Below are 22637 nucleotides of genomic sequence, written 5' to 3' on the forward strand. Positions count from 1 at the left end.
TCTCCAGCATGCTTGCGTCTATGCATGTGTATGCGTGTCTCTCTTGGACAAGCCGCTCCTCCTCTCATCTCATCTCCGGCGCCTCACACCTTTTACCTCTTCCGTACCCCCCCCCCACACCCACCCACACACATGTATGTGTGCGCCTGACCTTGCATACTCTTTTTCGCTCGCTCAGTTGAAAAAGCAATTTCATTTCAGCCTTTAGTTGTTTTCTGTTGCTCTCGGCCTTCCTCCTCTCCTCCCTGGTCAGCCGTCCCGCCCCCTGCTCTCACCTGGCCTCTTGTGTGGTTCGCTGTGTGTGGTGCTCTCTCCATAAACCTTAAGCAGTCGCACACACGCACGTACAAATACGCGAGCAGCGAAACGCAGTCAAGACACCCCCACGCTGCACCGTCGTCTCTCCTTGTCGATTATTATCTTGCCTTCTCCCCTTTCTCTGCCTCTGTCTGTCCAGTCCCTCTCCTACTCGTTGTTGCTGTCCCTTGGGTGGGTCACTCAGGCTCGTTGTTTGTGTTCCTCTCCCCGTCACGGTCTTGCTGTCTCCGCGTGTGGAGCCCATCTTCGCTTTCCCCTTCGTCCTATCTTCGTGTTCCTGGTTAGTAACGGCCGTAGCAGCCTATAAAGAAACCTTCGAGAACACCACAACGAAAGCCTCTCTCCCCTCCCCTTTCCCACCCCCGCCCAAGCGTTGTCGGGACCTTTCTCTCTCTGTGTGTGTGCGCGCGTGCATGTGTGTGTGTCGTGTGTGTCGTGTGTTCGTCTCCGTCGTTGATCGCGTCCTCTTCTTCCCCCGCCCCCCTCACGCACCAAGAAAATAAAAGAAAAGATAAGAACACGAAGTATGCCGCCCAAGACTGCTGCCGCAGTTGTGCGTAACGGTGCGCTCAAGCCGCACCCAAAGAACGGTGAGCGTCACACCCCGGCCAAGGAGGAGGCGTCGGTGAGCACGGGCCCGCAGGTGAAGTCGCAAATTTCGAACTCGGCCCCGGCGCCGGCTGGCAAGTCGTTCCTCGATGCCCTGCGCTCTGGCAAGAAGCCGGCCGCTCCGATCGCCGCTGCCCGTGTGACAGTGCCGGCTGCCGCCCCGGCTGAGGACACTCAGGCTGCTGCTGCTGCTGCCCCGCCTGCGCCGGCCGCCGTCGTGACCCCGGCCAAGGAGTCCCCGGCGCCCGAACCGCCCAAGGAGGAGCGTATTGCCACACCAGAGCCGGCGCCAGCGCCAGCGCCGGTCCCGGCTCCGGTGGAGGAGCCCCCCATGGAGGAGGGCACCCCCACGCCTGCTGCGCCTGTAGGGGAGGAGCAGGAGGTAGCTGCCGCCTCCGCGACGGAGGAGCCGGCGCCGATCATGCAGGTGGAAAACACGAACTTCAACTGGGCCGACGACGACATCCAGTTTCAGATTCGCCAGCCGCAGTACGCAGCGGAGTACCCGGTCTCCGTGCTGGAGAACCTGGCCCGCAATGTCACATTCAAGGTGCCGGCGGATCAGAACACCATGACGTCCGCCATCGAGGCGCTCGCCCGCGAGCGCCAGGCCTTTGAGCAGATGAAGCGCAACCACGAAGACGCCATGAAGAGCCGCGAGGTAGAGCTGAACGCGCAGGAGGCAACCCTTCAAGCCCGCGAGCGCCAGCTGCACGCCAACACGGAGACGCTGGCCGCCGAGCGCCAGCAGCTGATTCTCCAGCAGTCGCAGTTCCGTGCCCAGCAGGCTCAGGCCCAGGCCCAGGCCCAGACCCAGACCCAGAGCCAGAGCCAGCCACGCACCTCGCAGACTCAGTCCCCGGCGGCCCAGGTGTCCCCGAGCCCCGCACAGGCCGTGCAGCCGGCGCATGCACCGCAGTTGCAGCACCAGATGCCGCCTCCGCATCAGCAGCCACAGCCCCGTAGCGGCAACGTGTACATGGGCGGCGGGTACGGCGCGCAAGAGTGGCAGCCGGACCAGCGCACGTGGGGCAGCGAGGGTGCGATGGGTGCCCCTGGTTTCGACATGTACCAAGGTGCCTACCCCGGCTCCTACGCTCAGCGCAACTACCACATGGCTGGCGGTCACCGTGGCCAGATGCGCAGCGGCAACCTGCAGCAGCAGCAGTTCCCTGGCAACCGCATGCAGCCAATGATGCCACCGCCACAGCAGTACAGCCGCTCGATGGCCCCACTCGGTGCCGCCCGCCAGCAGCAGATGGACATGAACTTTGGCGGCCGCTCGCAGCAGAGCTACAACCCGGCGCCCAACACCGGGTACCCGCAGCGTAGCGCTCAGTGGTAAGCTCATGCATGACGCAAGAGGCGGGAGGAGGGACGCGAGCAGGTGTGGTGAAGACCGCCATTAGCCACCCTATGTGCGTTTGCGCATGCCTCGCGATACTCTCCGCCCTCCCTCCTTGCCGCAACTGCATGCCGGCGGAGAGTGTGGAAGCGAAAGGCGTGCGTCAGTTTTCTTCCTCTTCTCAGACGAGCAACCCAGTGAAGGGAACTGTCTCGGCATTCTCGCGCGCATGACGCTGTGGCGGCTGTCCTCTTGCCCTCATACACGCGCGTACAGGTATGCGAGCCTTCTCTGAGGGTTTTTTCCTTTTCCATCTTCTTTGCCTCTGACCCACCGCGCGCTTGCCTTTTCGCCGGCGACGGAGAAGTGGGTTCCCTTTACGCAGTGGCGGGAAGGGGGAGAGGAGATGCAGGCGTGGCGAAAGCTTGAGCGCCGAAGCGGGTGATGGTGGTGGTGGTGGCGGCGGCGCTCTTGTGAGGCGGCAGCAATGAGGAACACCGCCGAGAACCGCGCGCGTCGAGCGCGCCGCCCTTTTCTTTTCCTTGTCTTCGTAGTTGTGCGTACGCCAGCTCAGGTGTGTGCGTGCAGTGTTGCAATACATTGAAGAGGGAGGACGACGCTCCCCCTCCTTTTCCTCCCCTCCTGGTGCGCGTAAAGAGCGGGGGCGAACGAACATCCTCGTCTGCGCACATCCTCCCCTCCCCCCTCCCCACCTCCGCTGTGAGGTGGGTGTCGTCGCCACGATGGTGATGCTGATGACGGATATCGGTCGCGTGACGTGTGAGGGGTGCGTGCACGGTGCGAAATAGCGGCGCGAGCAAGAAAAGACGCAACACACACACACACACACACACAACCTGCACACGCACGCGTACACGCATGCAATAACAGCAAGGGAGTAAAAAGGTTTATATATTTATTATCTAAGGTTGGTTCACGACGATGCGGAGAGAAAGCGTGCGTGCCCGCGTACGTACATACACACAAGCGGAGAAAAAAAAATAAAAGCAGCAACTCCCCCCTCCCCCACCACACACCCACCCACCCACACACACACACACACACCCACACACACACACACACACACACACACACACACACACACACACAAAAATAACAAGAAGAAAAAGAAGGAGCGAACGCCTCCCTTCCCCTTTCCCCTTTCCTCCACCCACGAGAGAAAAAAAAAGATGATGATGATGGCGATGATGACGACGTGCCCCTGCCACGCATGCACGCGTACTGTTTCGCAGAGATACGGATAGAGGACGATAGAGAGATCGGGCGAGCGAGAAGAGAGGTGCGTCACACACACACACACACACACGCACATATACACATACAGACACACACCGAGGGGAAAAAAAGCTAACATCGTAACAGGGAGCGTCAGAGCGAGGGGTGCGCGTATGTGCATGTAATCGTGCAAAGGGAGGAAACACCGATGTTTCGCTCCTCTTTTTCTTTTTCTTTGTTTTGCTCTGAAAGGGCATTCCCCCTCCCCTCCCCCAATGCCATGTGAGCGCGAGGCTTCAAGGACCAAGTCCCCCCCTCCCCCACCCCACCTTCCTCCCAACAACAACGAAGGTGAAGGAAAGGCAAAAAAACAAGAAAAAACACAGCAGAAGACGCGAGCTACCGGGACGGCACACCTCTTCAGCTCTGACGTTTGAATCAATGGGACTGTATCTCTCCACCATCCCCATCGTTCGCTCTTGCTCCCCTCCCCCTCCACCTTTCCACGGCCACTGCGTGCAGTGCGCTCGTGAGCATGTCTGCGTGTGGTCGCACGCCTCTCCGTCCTCGACGTTATTCGAACATGATTTGGATCTGCCAAAGCGGGTGAGCAGAACGAGAGCGGCGGATGAGAAAGGCGCGGGACGAGGCGCAGCGTTAAAGGAGTTTTGGTCGACGAGGGAGGCGGAGGAGGCGGAGGACATGTCTCGTGAGACCACGCAAAAGAAAAAGAGAGAGAAAGGCGCCTCAGTAGTGAGCAGAGAAGCGGGCGGCGGGGCCTGCTTGTGAGAGTGTGTATGCGCGGCAGACGAGTGGGGGCGAAGGATGAACACATGCGTTAACACTGTGCTCCGTCTTCTCCCTCACGAGTACCACACCGTGCCTGCACACGTGCACTCCTCTCTTCCTCTCGCCTCTTTTGTCCCCGGAGGGCTGGGTGCACGATGGAATGACGAGAGAGAGGGAGGGAAGCGCGAGACACCGAGGAGCCCCCAATGGATTCGTAGCAGCCGACTTGATTCTTTAGAAAAAGTTGTGTCTCTCTGCTGATGGCCGTGTCTTGGCGTTTTTGTTGTTGCGCGATTTCGTTATTCGTTTTTTTTTTGCTGCTTTCTTGTCGGTCTTGTTGTGTCGGTGTAGCTCTCTCTACGATCCCCCTTTAGCCAATGGAATCTGGCCGCACACATGCACGCAGTGGAGGAGACGATTGTTTCTCAGCCTGAGCGAGAGAGCCGGAAGGGGGAGAAGTGCAGGCTTGCGCACACATGCAGGTGAGAGGGCACACCACCCTCCCAGCAGAAGTAGGGGGATGCAGTCGATGGCATGGGCGACAGTCAGGTGCTGCAGGCTTGCGTAATTATAATACCAAAAAACAAACAAACGTGCTTTTGCTGCGTTATCGCCCCTCCCCTCCCTACTTCTCGTGAAGCACTACTCTTACCGTTACCCCCCCCCCCCCGTGCGTCCCACCTTCCTTTTGGCACATCCGTCTCCTCGCGCTCGCTCTCTCTGTGTGTTTGGCGCCCTTCTTCACTGTGGCGCAGAAACCCCGAGGACAGTGGTGTGTGGTGATTACGCGCACACAATGCTGTTTGTGGCTGGTGACCGCCTCCGCTCACGTCATGTCACGTCTGCCAGCTTTTCTTGGTACTGTTTCCGTAGTTTCATGCTGATGGTTTCTTTTTTTTTTTAATTTTCATCATCTAAATTTTGCGTTAACCTCTTCGCTCTGCCTCTCTTGTTATCGATGTTTTCCTTTGCCCCCCCCCCACTCGTGTTCGTGTGCATGCGTTGTTGACTGATCGCCCGCTCTATCTCTATAGACCTATCGCGCACTGGACACGCCCTCCTCCGTATCCTCCACCCCAGCGCCGGCACGTGTCACACCAACCTTGGAAGCGTACCTTCTCCCTTCTGTTTCTTATCTTTTTTTTTTCCCTCTCCCTCTCCCTCTCCCTCTCTCTCTCTCTCTCTCCCCTTTCCTTTTCATTGCCGTGTCTGTTCGTTTTTTTTTTCTTCCTCTGTTAGGTTTTTGTGTTGAGTCACAAGCGCGCGGGTGTGCCGTTGTATCTTGGAAGCGATGTTGCTGATGTGGATGTCGTTGTCTCTCTGCCCCCCCCCCCCTCCCCCCCTCCCCCCCATGGGACGTGCGTGGGGTGGGGTGGGGGGGGGGTCTCGTAACTGTTTCTAAGTAAACGGGCGAACAAGAACGCAAGAAAACCATCGAACAACAACAACAGCAACAGGAAGTGCCTCTCATAGCAGCACGATCCCCCAACACCCGGCCAACTCGACCGGAAAGCAAGCGGGGCGAGGCGACAGAGATGCAAGGGCTTGCGTGCAGTGCATCCGACGTTTTCGCTGCGCTCCACCACCCCACCCTTTACTCTTATCCATACCGTCTTTCTCATAGCCTTTGCGGTGCTTTGTACACCGAGTGAGAAGAAGCGGGACGAGCGGGTTGGTGGGGCTCAGGAGAGCACGAGGCTGTTCTGGCGGACACGGCTGTGCGCGTGCCATGAGGGGCTTGTAGCCAGGTGTCAGAGTCCGAAATGCAGACATGGGCGTGAGTGGGGAGGAGGAGGAGGAGGAGAGAGAGAATGCGAAGAAGGAGATGAGGTGAAGGTCAGGGGGTGTGGACGGTGACGTGTTAGGGGAGATACGCGGGTGTGCGTGCCTGTATCCAGAGGCTCTCGCATGTAGCAGAGATGGGGCGACTTGCCACTCTCTCCGCGTTTCTCCACCGACGGCGTCTGCTCGCGACCTCTGCCGGTGTTCTATTCGCTTCTCGCAACCCCTCATCCTTTGCGCCGTGGCGCCTGCGTGCACTGCCCTCTTATGGCTGTTCACGGGAGGCGCTACCAACGGTGCCCGCGCACACGCGAATGTCTGGTGACGATGTGCAGACCTAACTGCACATCATGTACCGGATTCGCCGATGCGACGAAAAAAACAAGGCCTGAAAAAAGGGAAGGAGGCGTGCATCGAGCCCTGTACCCAGCGTGGGGAGCGATGCGAGCCATCTGCCTTCGCTTTTCCCTCTTCCTCCCCTTGCTCCATTCTGCCCCCTTTTTTCTTTGTCAATGTGCACGCCACCCTCGTCCCTGTCTCTCCCTCTGTCTCTCGATCTTTGTTTTTTACCGCTGGCTGATTTCACTCGCGCTTTCGTCAGGGCCCATCCACCTCCCCCGCTCACCGCCTACATCCCCCAACACGCGTATACACACGCACGCACGCACGCGCACACATACACACATGCATGCATGTATGTATGTGGATAACGTGGATCGCACAACCGAGGAAAGGGAAGGAACACGCACAAACACGCGCGCGCACACACACGCGCGTCGACGAGTATAAACAAAGAGCGAGTGCCCCGCCGGAGCTCTTCTCGTTTTTTCCCCCTTTTTTTTAGTTCGTTGATTTCTTGCTTCATCGATTTGCCCTTCTTTTTCTTGCTTTGCTTTTCCTTTTCGTTGTGGCTTGTTTTCGTGTGTCTGTGTGCGTCTCTCTCTCTCTGTGTGTGTGTGTGTGTGCTCATCCACATCCCACTCGCCCCCCCTCCCCCCACATCGCCTTCTCCTCCTCCTAACATTAGCGAGGGAGACGGACAAACGGAAAAAAAAACGAAACAAAAAAGAAAAGCAAAGCACGCACACGCGTTGTTCTCTGCGTCCATTGTCTGCCTGCCTGCCTGTCTGCAGACGCCCGTCGTCTGCCGCGCAGTGAAGAAGTACGCACGCACACGCACACAACGCGAGAGGGGGAGGATACCTTTATCAGGGGTGAAGGGGGGGGGAAGAAGAACGGGCGGTTCCGTCGCATCTCGCTCTCGCTCTCGCTCTTTTTTTTGGTGCGTGCGTGTGTATAAGGAGAGGGAGGAGGAGGAGGAGGAGGGGGAGGGTACAGACTTGTATCACCGTCGCTCGCGCTTTCCCATCCCAAACGCCTTGTTCTCGCCTTCCATCTCTGCCACTGTCTCTTACGCTCTCGCTCACCATCAATCACATTCTGTGACGCGACTCGCCGCGCATTTCGTTTCCTGGCTGTTCCTTTTTCTTTTTTTTTGTTGCTGTTTGTTCTCGTCGTGTTGCTTGTCTATGCTGCGTGCGCGCGCGCGCGTGCGTGCTCGTGTGTTGGTTATGTTTCTAGGTTGCTTTTCCGACGCCGTCTTCCCGCTCTGCGTGTGATTTGATTTATTTATTTATTTTTCCGCGGCTTCGCTTGTGCACCGGACTCTCCAGGTCTTTGCTTGTCTTCCACCACCATCACCATCACCATCTCCCTTTGCCTTTTAAACAGCAGCAACGCCCAGAAAAAAAAGGAGGTGCGGATCTCCCTCACCCTCTCACTATACATATATATATATATATATTGTCTAGTGCTGCGTGCACCTTTTAAAAAAAATTTGCTGTGTGTGTGTGTTCGATAACGTCTTGTGCGCGCTGAACTTCTCTCGCACCATCTTTCCTTGCCACGCCCCCCCCCCCATCCCTCCACCTTTCCCTCCTCGCCTACGACGCCGTACTTGATCAACTCACGGACGGCGCTCGTAGCACAGAAGAAGAAGCCGAAGAAGGGGCGCAGGAGGAACAAAAAAAAACGAGAAGAAAACACAGAAGACACGATAGCGCCTCCTCCCCCCAAAAAAACAAAAGAAAGCAAAGGAACAACTTCAGCTGCACGGCTTCTCTTCATACCCATACTGACTGACCGACCGACCGGACCCGCCCACGCACGCACGCTCGCACTCACAGATACCCATAGACGAGAACGGGAGGACGACCAACAACCAGCACAGTACGAGCAGCAGCAGCAACCAAAAAAAGGAAGAGGAGGAACAAAAAAGACTTGGCGTCGCGGAAGCAGGCGAGCCGAACAGGGGAACAAAAAGCGCTGCAGAGACCGGAAAAAACGGAAGAAAGTACGTTGACCTTTTCTGCACGCTCGCACACACGCACACAAGTCGTGCCCGCTCCTGTGCCCAAGGGGGTTTGGCGGCTCTTCTTCCTCTTTGGAGTGTGGTGCACGCTGGCTGTATCTCTCTCTCCCTCTCCCTCTCCCTCTCCCTCTCCGTGTTCTCTGTAATACTGTCTCTACATCGTAGCCACATCACAACTTTGCTTTGTTTCTTCCTGTCTTTTGCGTCCGTTTTTCTCGTTTCGCGCAGCAGCCACATTTAGTGTGGCTTCACCGAATCCTTCTCCTGTTGCTTCCGCTTGCTCGGCTGATTATTCCCCACCCTCCCCCTCGAGGCCCTTCTTTCTCTGTCTTGCGGTGGTAGCTTGCGTCGACGTCTTAAGTAAGCAACAGCGTCGCACAAGCGTGGAGAGCAGTGTGGGTGACAACGCAGTCAGGACGAGATCTGAGAAGCGACTGAAGCGGCGGCAGAGAGCGGCAAGGGGCGGTGCGCATCATTGCCCACATCTTACCCTGCTGCTGCTGCTGTGTCTGCATCCATTTCTGTGATCGAAATCGAAGTTCGATCGTTTCCTTGTGTTGTTTCTCTCGCGTCCGTGTCGGCTCACCGTCTTCCCTGTCTTTTCCTTCTCACTACTGCCCAGCGTAACCATGCCAAGCAAGCAGCAGCAGCAGCAGTTCAAGACACTCAACGGCAATAGCGGCGGCGCTGGAAAGTCGTTGGCGGCAGCAGCCAAGAGCACGGCAGCCACCTCCGCTTCACCCGCGCCGACGCCGTCGACACCACCACTGCCCTTCAACTCAATACCGCACGCCACCTCGGGTGACCGCCTCATCGGCGTTGAGGTCAGCTCGAGCATTCCGGCGCTGATGAGCGAGCTCGGCGAGCTGCTGCAGCAGACGCCTGGCAGCGGCAGTGGCAGTGGCAGTGGTGGCGTAGCAGGCGGACTGTGGCGCGGCCAGAATGGTGGTCTTCTCTTTGAGCATCTCGAAGGTACTGCAGCGTCGCAAAGAGAGGCTACGGCAGCGCGCTTTGGTGGCATCGACGCGAACCGTCGCATCGAGCAAATTTCTCCCGGCGCACTCGAGCGTCTCTCGCAGGTGTTCAATATGCAACAGCGTCAGTCCGGCTTTGCGTCTGCGGCGGCCGGCCTAGTAGCGGCAGCGGGTGCCTCCGCCGCCTTGAAATGCAGCTCCAGCAGCCGCGGTGGCGTTGCTCCTTCCCCGGTCGAGGTGCTGGACGACGACGAGGATGGCGACATGGACTCGGCGAGTGGCAGCAGCACGGCAGCCGATGAAGTCTTCCGGGCTGTGTACGGCGACGGTGACTGCGATACGTCTAGCACGACCGGCCGGCGGCACAACTTCGATGACATGTTTGAAATGATGCAACGGAGCATCGGCAACTACGCCCGCGGTGGCGGAGGCAGCGTAGGGGACAAGGGGGCGGGCGGCAGCGGTGACATCGGCTTCGACCCATCTGCTTACTCAGATCCTCTCACGCAACTGGAACTGTTTCGCGCAATGATGGTGGCCACGAGCAAGGGCCGCAGCGGCAGCGGCGCCGGCTCGGCGGCGGCGGCGGCACAAGAAGCCAAGCCGGATGATGCCGAGGCCCGTCCGCGCGTTATCCCTGAGAGCGGCTTGCCAAATCATTTTCGCAGCTTCCTCGATGTCCTCAGCCCGCAGCTGATCAGCCAGCTGATGCTGCAGCAGCGGACGGCCAAGGCTGCCAGTGCTGGCGCTGGTGGCGTTGCGGGCCCAGGCAAAGCGGGGGAGGCGACAGCAACTGCCGCTGCTGCTGTGGCGCGTGAAGTGGACATGACAGCCAACGGTGTGGCGAACCTATCAGACTTGCAGCAGCGTGTGGAGCAGGTACGCGGGCTCAGCAGCAGCACCCTCGAGGCGCTCGCCGATGACGAGGTGTCGGACAGCACGTCTGGTAGTCTGCGCAGCCTTTTACTTGGCGACTCAGCAGGTGAGGCTGCATCTGGGGCGGCGTCGGCTGAGCTGGAGCTTAGCAGTGCCAAGGTGGGATACTGCTTAACTGAAGCTGCCGCCGTCGCGGTGTCGATGCTGTGGAGCTACCTGGGGAGTCAACAGAAAGAGGCGCCGCTCCTTCTCGGCTACACGCGCGAGGAGGCGCAGAGCCAGTTCAACCTTCTCCTTTTCCGTCTGCGTCAGGAGCTGTTCGCGCAGCCAGGTGCGAGCTTGGAGGAGGTGAGCCGCTGCTTCGGTGGCACTGTGCAGGCGGATGCCGAGGACATCTATCGCGCCATCAACGGCGTAGGTGTGCTTCTCTTCTTCACCTGCAAGCCTCTTCCGCTGCTTGAGAAGACGTGCAGTGAGCTCCGCATCTCTCTCTCGGACTCGGCCAATACGGACTGCAACATCATGCCGGAGCTGATCGCCGAGAAGTTGGCGGCGTTCCTGTACCCGATGAAGGAAGGGAAACTGTCTTTTGCGCATCTCAGTTTTATCCCTCGTCTGCAGGTGCACGAGCACGCGCCGGGCAACTACACGTGCACGATCGACAACGCCAGCAACATGGGGCGCATGCTTCGCGAGCGGCTGCTCAGCAACCGCTTCAGCTGCAACAAGATCAAGTGGCGCGCTGCGCTGATGAACGACAAGGGCAAGCTGAAGTTCCAGGTGTGGCACCGTCACACGACGCCGCTCTCCGTTCACTTTATCGTTCGCACATCGGAGCCCAAGAAAAAAAAGAAGAGCGGCTGCGCCAACGGCGGTGTGAACGGCACAGCGGGGGAAGAGAAGGATGCGGCTGCGGCAAGCGCCATCGAGGATCTGCGCGCCAACTCCGCTCTCTTCGTGGAGCAGCAGCTGACAGCGGCGCCGGGCGAGATGGTGGGGTTCACGCAGGACTTCATTGAGCTCACCGTCGCACTCAGCTCGCCAACTACTTTGCAGCATGGATACCGCACGTACAACAAGGCCGACGATCGACTTGTGTTTCAGTTCTCGCTGCAGCTGAGCAACGTGGACGGGGCACCGCTGGATGGGGTCGCTGCAGCGAACGCGGGCAATAAGGTGCCATCGAAGCAGGCAACCGAAGACCAGGAGCCGAGCTTGAGCGGGTCGACCGAGGGCAAGACAGACGGCGGGGAGTCGAAGGACGACCCAGACGGGGAGCTGCACGCGGCAATGCGTCGTGTCATCGACAGCGAAACAGCTGCGCGTGCCGTGATCGAAGAGACAGCGAAGTGGGACTACCGTCACCTCCAGAACGACGAGTGCCGCGAGGCTCACTGCGCGCACCAGCGTACAGAGGACCGAGAGCGCAAGGCGCTCCTGGCGAAGGTGGGGCCGACTCCTGAGCTGATCAGAGAGGTGGAGAAGCTAAGTCAATCTGTGCAAGCCACACAGCAGCAGATCGCAAAGCTCAACAAGGAGAAGAGCAAGGATGAGAAGGAGGGTGAGAAGACGGCGGAGAAGCTGGCGCAGCACCAGGCAGAGCTGTCATTGCTGCTGAGCTCGCTGGAGTCTGGGGAGGCGGAGCTGTCGAGGCTGGGGGCGGAGATGAAGGCGGCCGAGGCGCGCATTGTCGAGAAACGCGCGCGGAAGGCACGCAAAGAGGCCAAGAAGGCGGAGCAGAGCCAGTGGACGGCCCTGAAGCGTGTGCTGGAGCCGACGTCCTCGACGACGCACCATGACACCCTCGCCATCAACGACTTTGGCAGCTTTTTGCAGTCAACGCCGATCATGGCGGCCTCGATGCCGCTACAGCAACAGCAGGAGTCAGCGGTGTTGTCCACTACCCCGTCTTCGTCGTCACTGTTCGGGTCAAGCGCCGGCTGCGGCCCTGGCATTCCGCCACTCGCAGGTGGCACCGGCGGCCTCGGCGCGTTCGGCACGGATCGCTTTTCTGCGCGTGTGCCGATGAGCACGTCGCCGGGCACCGGCGTGACCAACACCACGCCGGTCTTCTCCACGCAGCCAAAGATGGGCTTGGGCAGCAGCAGCAGCAGTCTCGTGAACACGAACGGCAACACCAGCCCTGGCGCCAACGTCGGGGCAGTTGGTGGCGGACACCCGCACATGAATGGCATCGGCGGTAGCACGCACGGAACCACGCCTTCTCACCCAGGAAGGATGTCGCCTATGTTGCCGCCTTCGCCTGGGGTGGTGAGCAACGCGTCTGCCACGGTGGGCAGCCGCAGCAGCCCCGCCTCAGCCGCCGGTGTGCCCATCGGCAGCCCCGGAATGCCGCTGTCGGGTGGCAACGGAGTAGTCTCCGGCAATATCGGGATGGGCAGCAGCGGCAGCGGCGGTAACAGCGGCGGCGGGCTCTCCTTCGGACTTGCACCCTCCCTCTTCAGCACCAACCCTGTCAGCCATGTCACACACAGCGCAGGAGCAACCGGTGCCAACGCGAACAACACACCGATAAACCTGTACACATCTCTGGATGCTAACGCGCAGCCCTTCAGCCCTTCACCGCCGCCGGCCATGCCGGCGGCGGGGACCGGGGGCTGCACGACACCCGCGGCGTCAGGCAGTGGGGCAGGGAATGCAAGCGGCAGTCACAGCAACAGCAGCAGCGGGGGTATCGGCTTCGCCTTCACCGTCACAGCTGGCGCGCATCCTGGGCTGGTGGGTGGGTCCTCTCCGATCTACCAGAGCGGCCCCTCCGGCTTCTCCAGCGGCAGTGCTCACGACCTGCCCGGCCACTCGCCGTCGCTCTTCTCGACGACGCCCATGCCCACCCCGGCGGCGAACGGCGTTTACGGGATGGGTGGTGGCAATCACGGCAGCACGCATGACATGCAGCACCCGCATGCGCACCAGCCGCAGCACTCGGGCTTGCTGCCACCGCGGCCGCACACTCCCAACGAGCTCTTGAGCTTTTCAACGAGCCTCCCATGGCGTAACTGAGGAGGGGCAAGCGAGATGGTAACCAGTGCCGTGTAGAGGGCGGCGCACTGCTCGAGCGCACACTGGTCTGCACCGCCGTCTTTCTTTCTCTCTCGCCTTGCTCGGGATGCCAGCCTGAGGGGCCAACGTGTTCAGCCGCTTCAGCCAGTCATGGTGAGAGACAAGAAAGGTTTGCATTTTTATTGCCGCGGGGGCAGAGACGGAAGAGGGGCCGCGATGTCTGCGTGTAGCGGGAGACTCGCTCACGAAGAGCAATAGGGCCGGTGGAGAGAAGCAGCGAGAATACCACGAGGTGGGGTCATATCGCTGGTTTGGTGAGGTGGTGGTGGTGGTGCGGTGAGAGAGCACACACACACACACACGCATGCGCGCCCATACAACCTATACACGCCGTGGAAGAGAAAGAGGATCGCAGAGGAGGAGGGCATGCGCATATGTCGGCCTGCCTGCCTGAGGTCTGCGCATTTTTTTCTGTTCTTTCTCTTGGCACTACACACTCCCCTTCCCGCCACGCCTCCCCCCTTCCCCCTCCCCCCGCACACGCTTCACGTGGGTGTACGGTCTCTCTTGGACACCCTCTTCATACACACACGCACCCATCTTTGGCCCGCCTTTTTTACTCCACTGTCGCTGTTTTCGTTTTGCGAGGGTAGAGAAGTTTGTGTGTGCGTGTGTGTGGAGAGCTCCTCAACCCGCCTGTGGCGCGCATCGCTGATACACACACACACATACACACGCACACCCTTCTCTACCCTCCCCATCCTGCCGTTCCTCTCGTTTCTGTGGTTCATGTGACTGCGTGCTTGTGTTTCACCCCCTTCCCCCTCTGGTCTTTCGCTCCCTTCTGTCTTCTGTGCTTGTTGTCTCACCACTACCCACCACCATTCCTTGCTAACTACTTCTCTCGCACCCCTCCACCTGCCCGTTTCTCTATCTGTGTGTACCTTCTCCCTCGCGCTCGCGTTCTCGCCCGCCCCGCGGGTCTCGCTGCGTCTCTTGTCCTTCTCTTCCATGATGGCTGTCGTCGTGGACTCTCCCCCTTTTTCTTTGTCCGTGTCTTGTGTGTGCTTTCCGTCTGACTCTGCGTGCTTTGTTTCTTTGTTGTTTTCTTTCTTCCTCCCCGCCCACACACACACACACACACACACACGCCCCCGGCGGCACTGACCTCTCCTCGTAAGTCCGCCTGTCGGCGATGCATGGGCACAGACTCCTCTACGCACGCATAGAACCACCACACCATCCTCTGCATCAACACGCGCCCTCCTCAACGAACAACTACGCGCGCGCGCACACACACACCCATTCGCATACTGTGCGAGGTGGATGCTGAGCTTTCTCGACATCGTCTCCCGTCAGTCTCTCTCTCTCTCCCTCTGCGCGTGTGTATGTGTGTTTGACTGCGACTCAGTATCCTCATACTTCTAGGTATATATATATATGTATGTATATGTGTATGTGTGTGCGCATATGTATAGGTATATTATATGTGTGTGTGTTTAAGTATAGGTAGAGGTGCACTTCGCCCAGTCCCCGGTCACGCGAACACACCTCCGGTGCGAACGTGTCTGTCTTCAGCGTATCTCTCTCTGTGTGTGTGTGTGTTTGTCGTGTCGTGTGTGTTTGATTTCATCTCCACCGTTTTTTTATTTTTTTTCATTTTGACGTGAATGATTAAGAAGGGAAGAAATATATATATATATATATATATCTGCGTGCGTATGTACTGCAAGAGACTTGCTGTGGGCGAACAGGCGGGCTCCTCCTCCTCCTCCTCCTCCCCACGAGTGTGTGTGATCGTGTGCATCAACACCTTTCTCTTTCTCTCTCTCTCTCGACCACTCCGCTCACGTTTCCACACGAGAGGGAGCGGGCGAGGCGGGAGGAGAGATGAGCGAGGGAGGGAGGGAGGGGTGGGGTGGGGGCGGTGTGTCTGTGTGGCCTGTCTCACTCTTTCTGGCACCGAGGCGTTTGCGGGCCAGAGACAGGCCAGCACTGTCGTCACCTCCTTCCTCCTCATTCGCTGTCGACGCGGGCAGGACTCTCGCTCTGTCGACGTTGAGGAGGAGAGGCGGAGGAACACACACACACCCACACGAAAGGAGGCACTCTCTGGTAGCGCTTACTTCAACGAATCGCCTGTCTTGTGCCCCCCGTCCTTCCCTCCCCCTTATCTCCCTCCTTCCTTCCTTCCTTCTCTCCTTTTGGTCTTGTGTGTCGATGTGCGTGCGCGCCACCTGTCATCACCGATCTCGTGACACCGAAACGAAGACAAGTCGTCATATCACTATTCATTTTTTTTTGGTGAGTGCACAAACGTCACCACCATCGTCATTATCATTATCGTCATCCCGCCATCTCCTATCCTCGCTCCTCTTTCCTCAGGTGCGTGCGTGCATAATCTTACTGTCACGTACAGACGCGCGCGCGCCTTTGTACCACGGCGTGCCAGCCCCCCCCCCCCCCCCCCGCTGCTATATCATTCTCCTTACACCGACACATACAGACATACGTGCAGCGACTGCGTACGCATTCTCATCACCACCTTATACATTGAGAGAGGTTGGGGAGGGCGGGAGAGCAGCGATGAACTCACCATATGTTTCCGCCTTGAGCTTTCACTTCGATCGGCGTGATTATTCCGTTCCGCTGTAGCGCACATATTGTTCGTGGCCCTGATGCTGTACACGGCCGCTTTCACCTGCACTCACGTGGCCGTCCACGTGCTGCTGTACGCCTTGCCGCGTTGGCTGTGGATCGTGTGTGTGCGGTGGCCACTGCTAGCTCTCTCGGCTCTACTCGGCGTCAGCCTCTTCACGCACGACCAAAGCGAAGAGCGGCAAGTGCGCATTTTCGGCCCGATGGGGAGCAGCGCATTGTCGCCGCGCGCCTGCATGCGGGATCGCTTGGGGATCACAGAGGCTCAGCTGTCAAACCCTGTGCTGCACCGCGACAGAGCCTCAAGACCGCGGTACAACGGTCCGCTGTACAATGGCCACGTGCACACTATCCTTGGCGCGTTTCGGCCACCCCTCGACCTTCGCGCGCCGGAGCGCGAGATTGTGCCGTCCTACGATGGCAACCCCACTTGTCTTGACTGGTGGTTGCCAACAGACGCGGCGGCAGACGGTGGTGCTGCCGCCATGCGCGTTCGCGCGCTGGTCGTCATTCTGCCGGGTCTGACGGGGAGCTCGAAGGAGCTCTACGTGCGCAGCATGGCACGGCAGCTGCTGAAGGCGAACATGGCCACGTGTGTGCTGAACGCGCGCGGCGTGGCTGACACTCCCCTCGAGAGGCCGCAAATCTTCAGCGCGCTCTTCACGAAAGACCTGCGCCACATCATGCAAACACACTTGACGCGTGAAAGGGTGCAGGAGCGTCTGCTGCACCGCACACCACCGCTGGAGAGCAACATTCATCATAAAGGCGCCGTACCGATCATCGGCGTCGCCTTCTCGCTTGGTGGGCTGATCTTGACCAACTACGTAAGCGAGCAGGGCGAGGCAGAGACGCCAAGCGGTTTCGACGCCGTCTACACGATCATCTCTCCACACAACGTGAGCGACGGTGCGGCGGCGCTGCGGATGCCGCTGGCCAAGCTGTTCTACGACTCCATCTTTTATAAAGCACTTCTCGCCTACTACAAGCGACACAAGAACGTAATGCAGAACTTACCTGGTATTAACAAGAAACTCTTGATGGACGGCGACTCGCCGTTGGTGGAGCGGATACGCACCGTGCAGGAGTTTGACGAGTTCATCACGGGGCCGCACTTTGGCTTTCCTGGTGCGGAGGCGTACTACGCCGCCGCCAACAACTTCTGCCGCCTTCACCACTCCCGCACGCCGCAAGTCTGTCTCGTAGCCGCCGACGACCCCGTCTGTGGCCCTCCACAACCCGCGTCACGCTGGCTGCACCTGATCGACCGGCACCGTGGTGGGCTCGTGTACGTGGAGATGCCCACAGGTGGGCATCTCGGGTTCCTCGGATGCCCGTGGAGCGAGTGGACGCAGACGCCGAACGAGATGGAGCGTTTTGTGCTACATTCACTCATTCACTTTATCGAATCTGCCGACACGACGGCTGGAGAAGCGAAGAGGAACGCGTGAGAGGCGATTTCGAAACCACGACACACACACACACACACACACACACACACACACACACCTATATTTATTTATGCGCAGGATGGCCTCTAGCGGGGTTTTTGGTGGGCCGCTGCGATGATGGTGCTCTGGCAAGATCATGACGGGAGGAGTTGGGTGTGAGGATGGAGAGGGCATGACCGCAGAGAGTGTATGGAGCCGACGATAGAGAGACGGAGCTTTGTCGCTGCATACCCAAGGTAGGCGTCTGCGTCGACGCTTGTGCCAAGCATTCTGCGGCCTTTCCATCCCCTGTGTGATTTTTTCTTGGGTGCTCTCTCGCTTTCTAATTAGAGACCCGCACGCCATTACCGCCTTCTCCTTTTCACTCCGCCTCTCTCCCTGTGTCTGTGCTTGCACGTGTCTGGGTCTCCCTCTCAGGCGCTGCCAACCTCGCTTTTCATTTGTCCGTGACTGCCATATCTACCTTTTCCTTGATAATAATGTACTGGTGCCGGTGATAGCGCTTTTTTGTTGTTTGAATAGCTCTACCTCTGCGTGTCTGGCTTTGCGCGTGTGAGGGCTGTGCTGACATTAGCTGGTCGCCGTGCGGGAGAGAGGGGGGAGGGGTGATGGTCCGGTTGATCGAGGTGAAGCGCAACGCAATATGCGATCTCGAATGACTGATCAGCCCCCCTTCCCCCAGCGCTGTTCGCGTCACACCTCCAGACATATCTCAAAAAAAAAACAAAACACAATGCACGCGGCTCACCAGCGCCACCTACATGCGCACCCTTCGTCCGTCTCTCCGCTGCATCTTGCCTGGCACGCCTGTTCCTGTGACATCGTATATCGTTAAAGAAACCTTTTTTTTCCGATACGCGCCTCTCGCTCATTTTTTTTTTTTTTTCGCACCTGGGGTGCTCTCCGCCACCGTCGCCCTCCGACGGTGCTTGCATGCGGATGCGAAGAGGCGATGCGCGGACCATTTTTTTTTTATCTTTGGGAGGCCTTGTCGCCGTCCCTGATAACAGTATGGAGGGTGAGGGGGAGGGGGGGGCACAACACCCCTCCAAGCGTGGCATCTCACAGTCCAGTGCGCCCTCAATCTGTTTGTGGGGATGCCAGGGACAGCCGCACTTCTATCCCTGCCAACAGTGATCGACCTCTCGTGGTGACAGGTTTAGGTCTTGGATAGTGCTGCGTCGGAGAGATCTGCGACCGTGCACATGGTTTTACCATCTATATGATGGGCGGTGTCTCTGTGCGACTCGAGCGTATCCCACCGGGTATGATGGGGGAGCTGCTGCGGGGCGAGTGGTGGACGGTGTTCGAGGCGGGGGCGGTACTCGGATGACTGAGCTAGCATATTGCTGCAACGCGCGTGTCTAGGGCTGCCATCGCACGACGCGATGGAGGCGTGTGACCGGCCAGGGGAGGCTAAGGGGAGTTTGTGTTCATGTTGAATGGCAGAGAAACGGGGGCGCTCGAACGCAAGGCGGTGGAGACGCCGTGAAAGGTGGATGTCTACATCAGCATCAGCAGACATGGTGCGCATACCATGCTCGCCAGTGATGATAGTGACTCTTCCGCAGGTACGTCAGATGGCCTCTCATGCAGAGGCCCTGTAAGAACCTGTCATGGTGCTTTTCCATGGCGTGTGCGCGTATCATTGACCCACCGTATTCCCCTATCTTCCTTGCCGTGCGAATCCGGTACGCGCGTGCTGCTGTTGCTGTGTTCACCGTAGCCCCAAGAAACGCATCGCTTGCACATCATTTTTGCCCCCCCCCCCCCCACCCCCTAAGATGACTCCTCTCGTTGTCCTCGACATGCGAACAACGAGTGGAACTGCCTCACGGCGCACGTACGTGCGCGGCGTAGAAAGTTGTGCATTGCAAAGAAAGGGGAAGGGCGGGTCCGCCTTCCTCCCTCCAGACCGGTCTCCTCCAGAGGTGCCGGAGGCATACTGAGAGAGAGTGAGTGAGTGAGTGAGAGGGAGTGCCGGAGGTCTTGCCAAGACAGACGCCGCGGATGTCCTCCGTGACGGAGCACCGGCAACGGCATCTTCGTACGTAAGAAAAACAAACGAGCTTGTCGCGTCACTGTTCCAATGCGCCATTTCCCTACCCTCTCCGGTAGACATCGGCGATGCGTCTGCCCGGTCACCACTACCCTTCCCCTCCTTCCCCTCGTTCTCTCTCTTGGCCTCTACCTTGCCCTTTCTGCTACCGCCATGCCCCCACTCGCGAGTAGGAGGCAGCCAGCTGTGCACGCGCAGCGTTGCCGGAAACTGAAAGAGAAAAGCAAGCGCACACGGGTCCATTGCTGAACAACTCTCCTTTGCACCCCTGCACACGCACACGCACACGCACACGCACTCACATCCCATCACTTGTATTTATTCACGCGCTTTTTTTTCTTGTGTCGCTTGTGTGGGCGTGAGCGCGCCGTCTTCAGAGAGCGAGGTGGCCCGCGTCTAAGCGCTGCGACACAGTGAACGCAACGGAGGGCGACATCCGAGTCTGCGGAGGGAGGGAGAGGGGAGGCAGTCGTGCTCGCGGCGCAGGACGCTGGCGCGCCCTCTTTTTTCATTGTTTCTACGCCGCTCTGTTCGTCCTCGATTCACCATATGCGCTTCACAGACCGCCTCTCCTTCGCCGTGAAGCATGTGGTTGTGCACGTGTTTTTCTACTGGCTTCCACGCCTTGTGTTCGGCGCGCTGTCGCGCTGGCCGCGGTGGCTAATGAGTCGGCTCACGCATGGGAAGCTCGTAGCCGAACCCCCGGCCGAGCGGGAGGTCACCCTTATCGCTAACGAGAAGGACCCTTACCGGCTGCGGGGGCGATTCGGGCTGCCGCTGACGGGTCAGCCGCCGCTTCGCTATCACGCTCCGCTCTACAATGGACACATTCATACCATCCTAGCGGCCATGCGCAGCGGCCCGCATGTACCATATGAGCGCGAGCTGGTCGAGAGCTACGAGGGGCAGCATGTCAACATGGACTACCTCTATCCGCCGCCGTCCTCCAACCTGACGTCGTCCACCCTGGCAACGGTGGCGACTTCTCCGTTTGCCGGGGCTGCTGGTTCTGCTAAGGGCCGCGCGCCACAGGCCAAGGGTCTCATGCTCATTGTGCCGGGGCTGCTGAATGCTTCGACGACGAACTACGTACGCCACTTTGCCGTCAAGTCCGTGGAGGCCGGCTTCGCTGTGTGCGTGCTCAACAGCCGAGGCATGGGAACAACGCCGCTGGAGGTGCCGCGCCTCTTCAGTGCCACTTTCACCGAGGACATTCGGTACTGCCTGCATCACTACCTGCAGCAGAAGCAAGTCCAGGAGCGCCTCGGCACCCCACAGCCGGTCCCCCTCATCGCGGTTGGCTTCTCTCTCGGTGGCGTGATGCTTATCAAGTATCTCGGCGAGCAGGGTATGGCAGCAGCAGAAAAAGAATTGCGGTTGAACCTGCCGCCGAAAAGCGCGGCGCCGGACACCCCTGTGTCTGCCCTCGTGACAGTGACGTCCCCGTACGACCTGATCGAAGCGGACCGCATGTCGGCGACGCTGCTGTACCGATGCCTCTACCAGAAGCCGTTTGTCGTGGGCCTGCGAAAGTACGCAAAACACAACCGCGAAATGCTAGCGAAGCTGCCGAACGTGGACTCAACGCTGCTTTTCGAGGGCCCCAACCCGGTAGTCGACCGCCTCACCTCCATCCGCGACTTTGACAAATACATCAACGCCAGCCACAACGGCTTCAACAGCCCGCAGGAGTACTACGCTGCGGCGCAGCCACTTCTGTGGCTGCCGCGCTGCCGTACGCCGATACTCTGCATTGGGAATCGCGATGACGTCGTGTCTGGTAGCTTCGTGCCCGATGCGTCGTGGCGCGCGCTCGTCAGCGAAAACCCGTACGCCGTGTACGTGTGCTACCCTGTTGGCGGTCATCTCGGCTTCCTCGGCACCCCGGCGGCGGAGTGGCGCGGTGATGCGTCCGAGGCGGAGCACCTTGTGCTGCGCGCAGCCACGAAATTTTGTGAGACGACGTAGTCAAAGCCAAGCCACGGAAGTAGGGAAGCAAACAGTAACGAAAGCAGTGTCGCCAGCAACAGTGGCAGAAGGGGCACCAAGGACGCGCACCCTTGCGAATTTTCCTTTCCCACCTCCTCTACCTCCTTCAGTGTGTTGACCTCCCCATGCTCCGACAGCTCCGCTCTCGACGATAGATCGCGCTGTGGCGTGCTCTCAACCCCCCCCCCCAAAAGGACGCCTCGCAACTGTGGGTGGGAGGCTGAGAAAGTGTAACAAGGGAGAAGCGAGGATGCTTGGCGGTGTTTCGCATGCACATGCTGTGCCCGTCTTGCCCATCTGCATGTGCCTGTGCGCCGTGCGCGCTCCTCCTCGCACAAGTTCTGATTCTTTGACGTCTCTCCCCCCGATCAGCCGTTCGCGTCTTTCCCCTCCTCTTCCGCCTTATCTTCTCTCGGCGTTGGGATGTCGCTGGCGACGCGCATCTTGTTGTTGCTGCGGATGACTTGGGTGTATACGTGTCGCCTTGGTGCGACGGTTAATGTTGCAAGGGGGGCGGCGGCGGCCTTGTTTCTTGCGGTTGTTAATGCACGACCTTGTGCGCCCATATATATGTGTGCGACTTGTCTCGGCGAGAAGTGTCTGTGTGTGTGTGTCTGTCTGTGTCTTGCTTCTCCTCCCTCGCGCGGATTTTTATCCATTTCGCGAAGCCTTCTCATCCCACCCTCGCCTCGGGTGCGCGACAAGGGATGTGGACCGCAGCACTCTAGGCGACTCACGGAGGCTCACAGGGGTCGGCAACGTGCACAGCACTGCACACACGCACACGCACACTCTCTGTTCATCGTCTCCCTGCCTCCTCCAACTCTCTCGCGTCTCTTGCTTTCATTGAGCCTTCAGATTCGGCACTTGGCTTCTGACTACGTCAGCACAGCTGCGCCACACGCACGCGGCGCTTACGTGAAGGGAAGGGCAGAGACCCTCCCCACACACGCCCCTTGCTGAACTTAGCTTTCCAGCGTTCACACATAGAAGAGATACAAGTCAACTTCGCCCATACAGCGAGCCCTGCCGGTGTGGGGCGGACGCACACGCCCCCCACACGGCGGCCCCCCAACCCCTTCAGAGAGCATATAGAGATTTTTCTTGTAAGCAGAAAGCTCCGACAGACTAAAGGTGCAACCTTCCCCCCCTTCCCTCC

At 59.1% G+C, this 22637-nt stretch overlaps 4 protein-coding genes across 4 annotated transcripts; all 4 read left to right on the forward strand.

The window, feature by feature from the left end:
* Positions 1-1258: 1258 nt before the first annotated feature.
* LMXM_11_0820 (conserved hypothetical protein) lies at positions 1259-2272 on the forward strand (the record flags this gene model as incomplete). Its single annotated transcript, XM_003873004.1, has 1 exon — positions 1259-2272. The coding sequence occupies one exon, from the start codon at positions 1259-1261 to the stop codon at positions 2270-2272; it is 1014 nt and encodes a 337-aa protein (XP_003873053.1).
* Positions 2273-9079: 6807 nt separating this feature from the next.
* LMXM_11_0830 (conserved hypothetical protein) lies at positions 9080-13321 on the forward strand (the record flags this gene model as incomplete). The annotated part of the gene is made up of 1 exon (XM_003873005.1): positions 9080-13321. One exon carries the CDS (start codon positions 9080-9082, stop codon positions 13319-13321), a length of 4242 nt encoding a protein of 1413 aa, XP_003873054.1.
* Positions 13322-16182: 2861 nt separating this feature from the next.
* Positions 16183-17430, forward strand: LMXM_11_0840 (conserved hypothetical protein; the record flags this gene model as incomplete). The annotated part of the gene is made up of 1 exon (XM_003873006.1): positions 16183-17430. The coding sequence occupies one exon, from the start codon at positions 16183-16185 to the stop codon at positions 17428-17430; it is 1248 nt and encodes a 415-aa protein (XP_003873055.1).
* A 2608-nt stretch (positions 17431-20038) lies between these two features.
* On the forward strand, positions 20039-21457 carry LMXM_11_0850 (conserved hypothetical protein; the record flags this gene model as incomplete). The annotated part of the gene is made up of 1 exon (XM_003873007.1): positions 20039-21457. The coding sequence occupies one exon, from the start codon at positions 20039-20041 to the stop codon at positions 21455-21457; it is 1419 nt and encodes a 472-aa protein (XP_003873056.1).
* Between the last annotated feature and the right edge of the window lie 1180 nt (positions 21458-22637).

This window comes from Leishmania mexicana, chromosome 11 (assembly GCF_000234665.1).
Source record: "Leishmania mexicana MHOM/GT/2001/U1103 complete genome, chromosome 11".
Lineage (NCBI taxonomy): Eukaryota > Euglenozoa > Kinetoplastea > Trypanosomatida > Trypanosomatidae > Leishmania > Leishmania mexicana.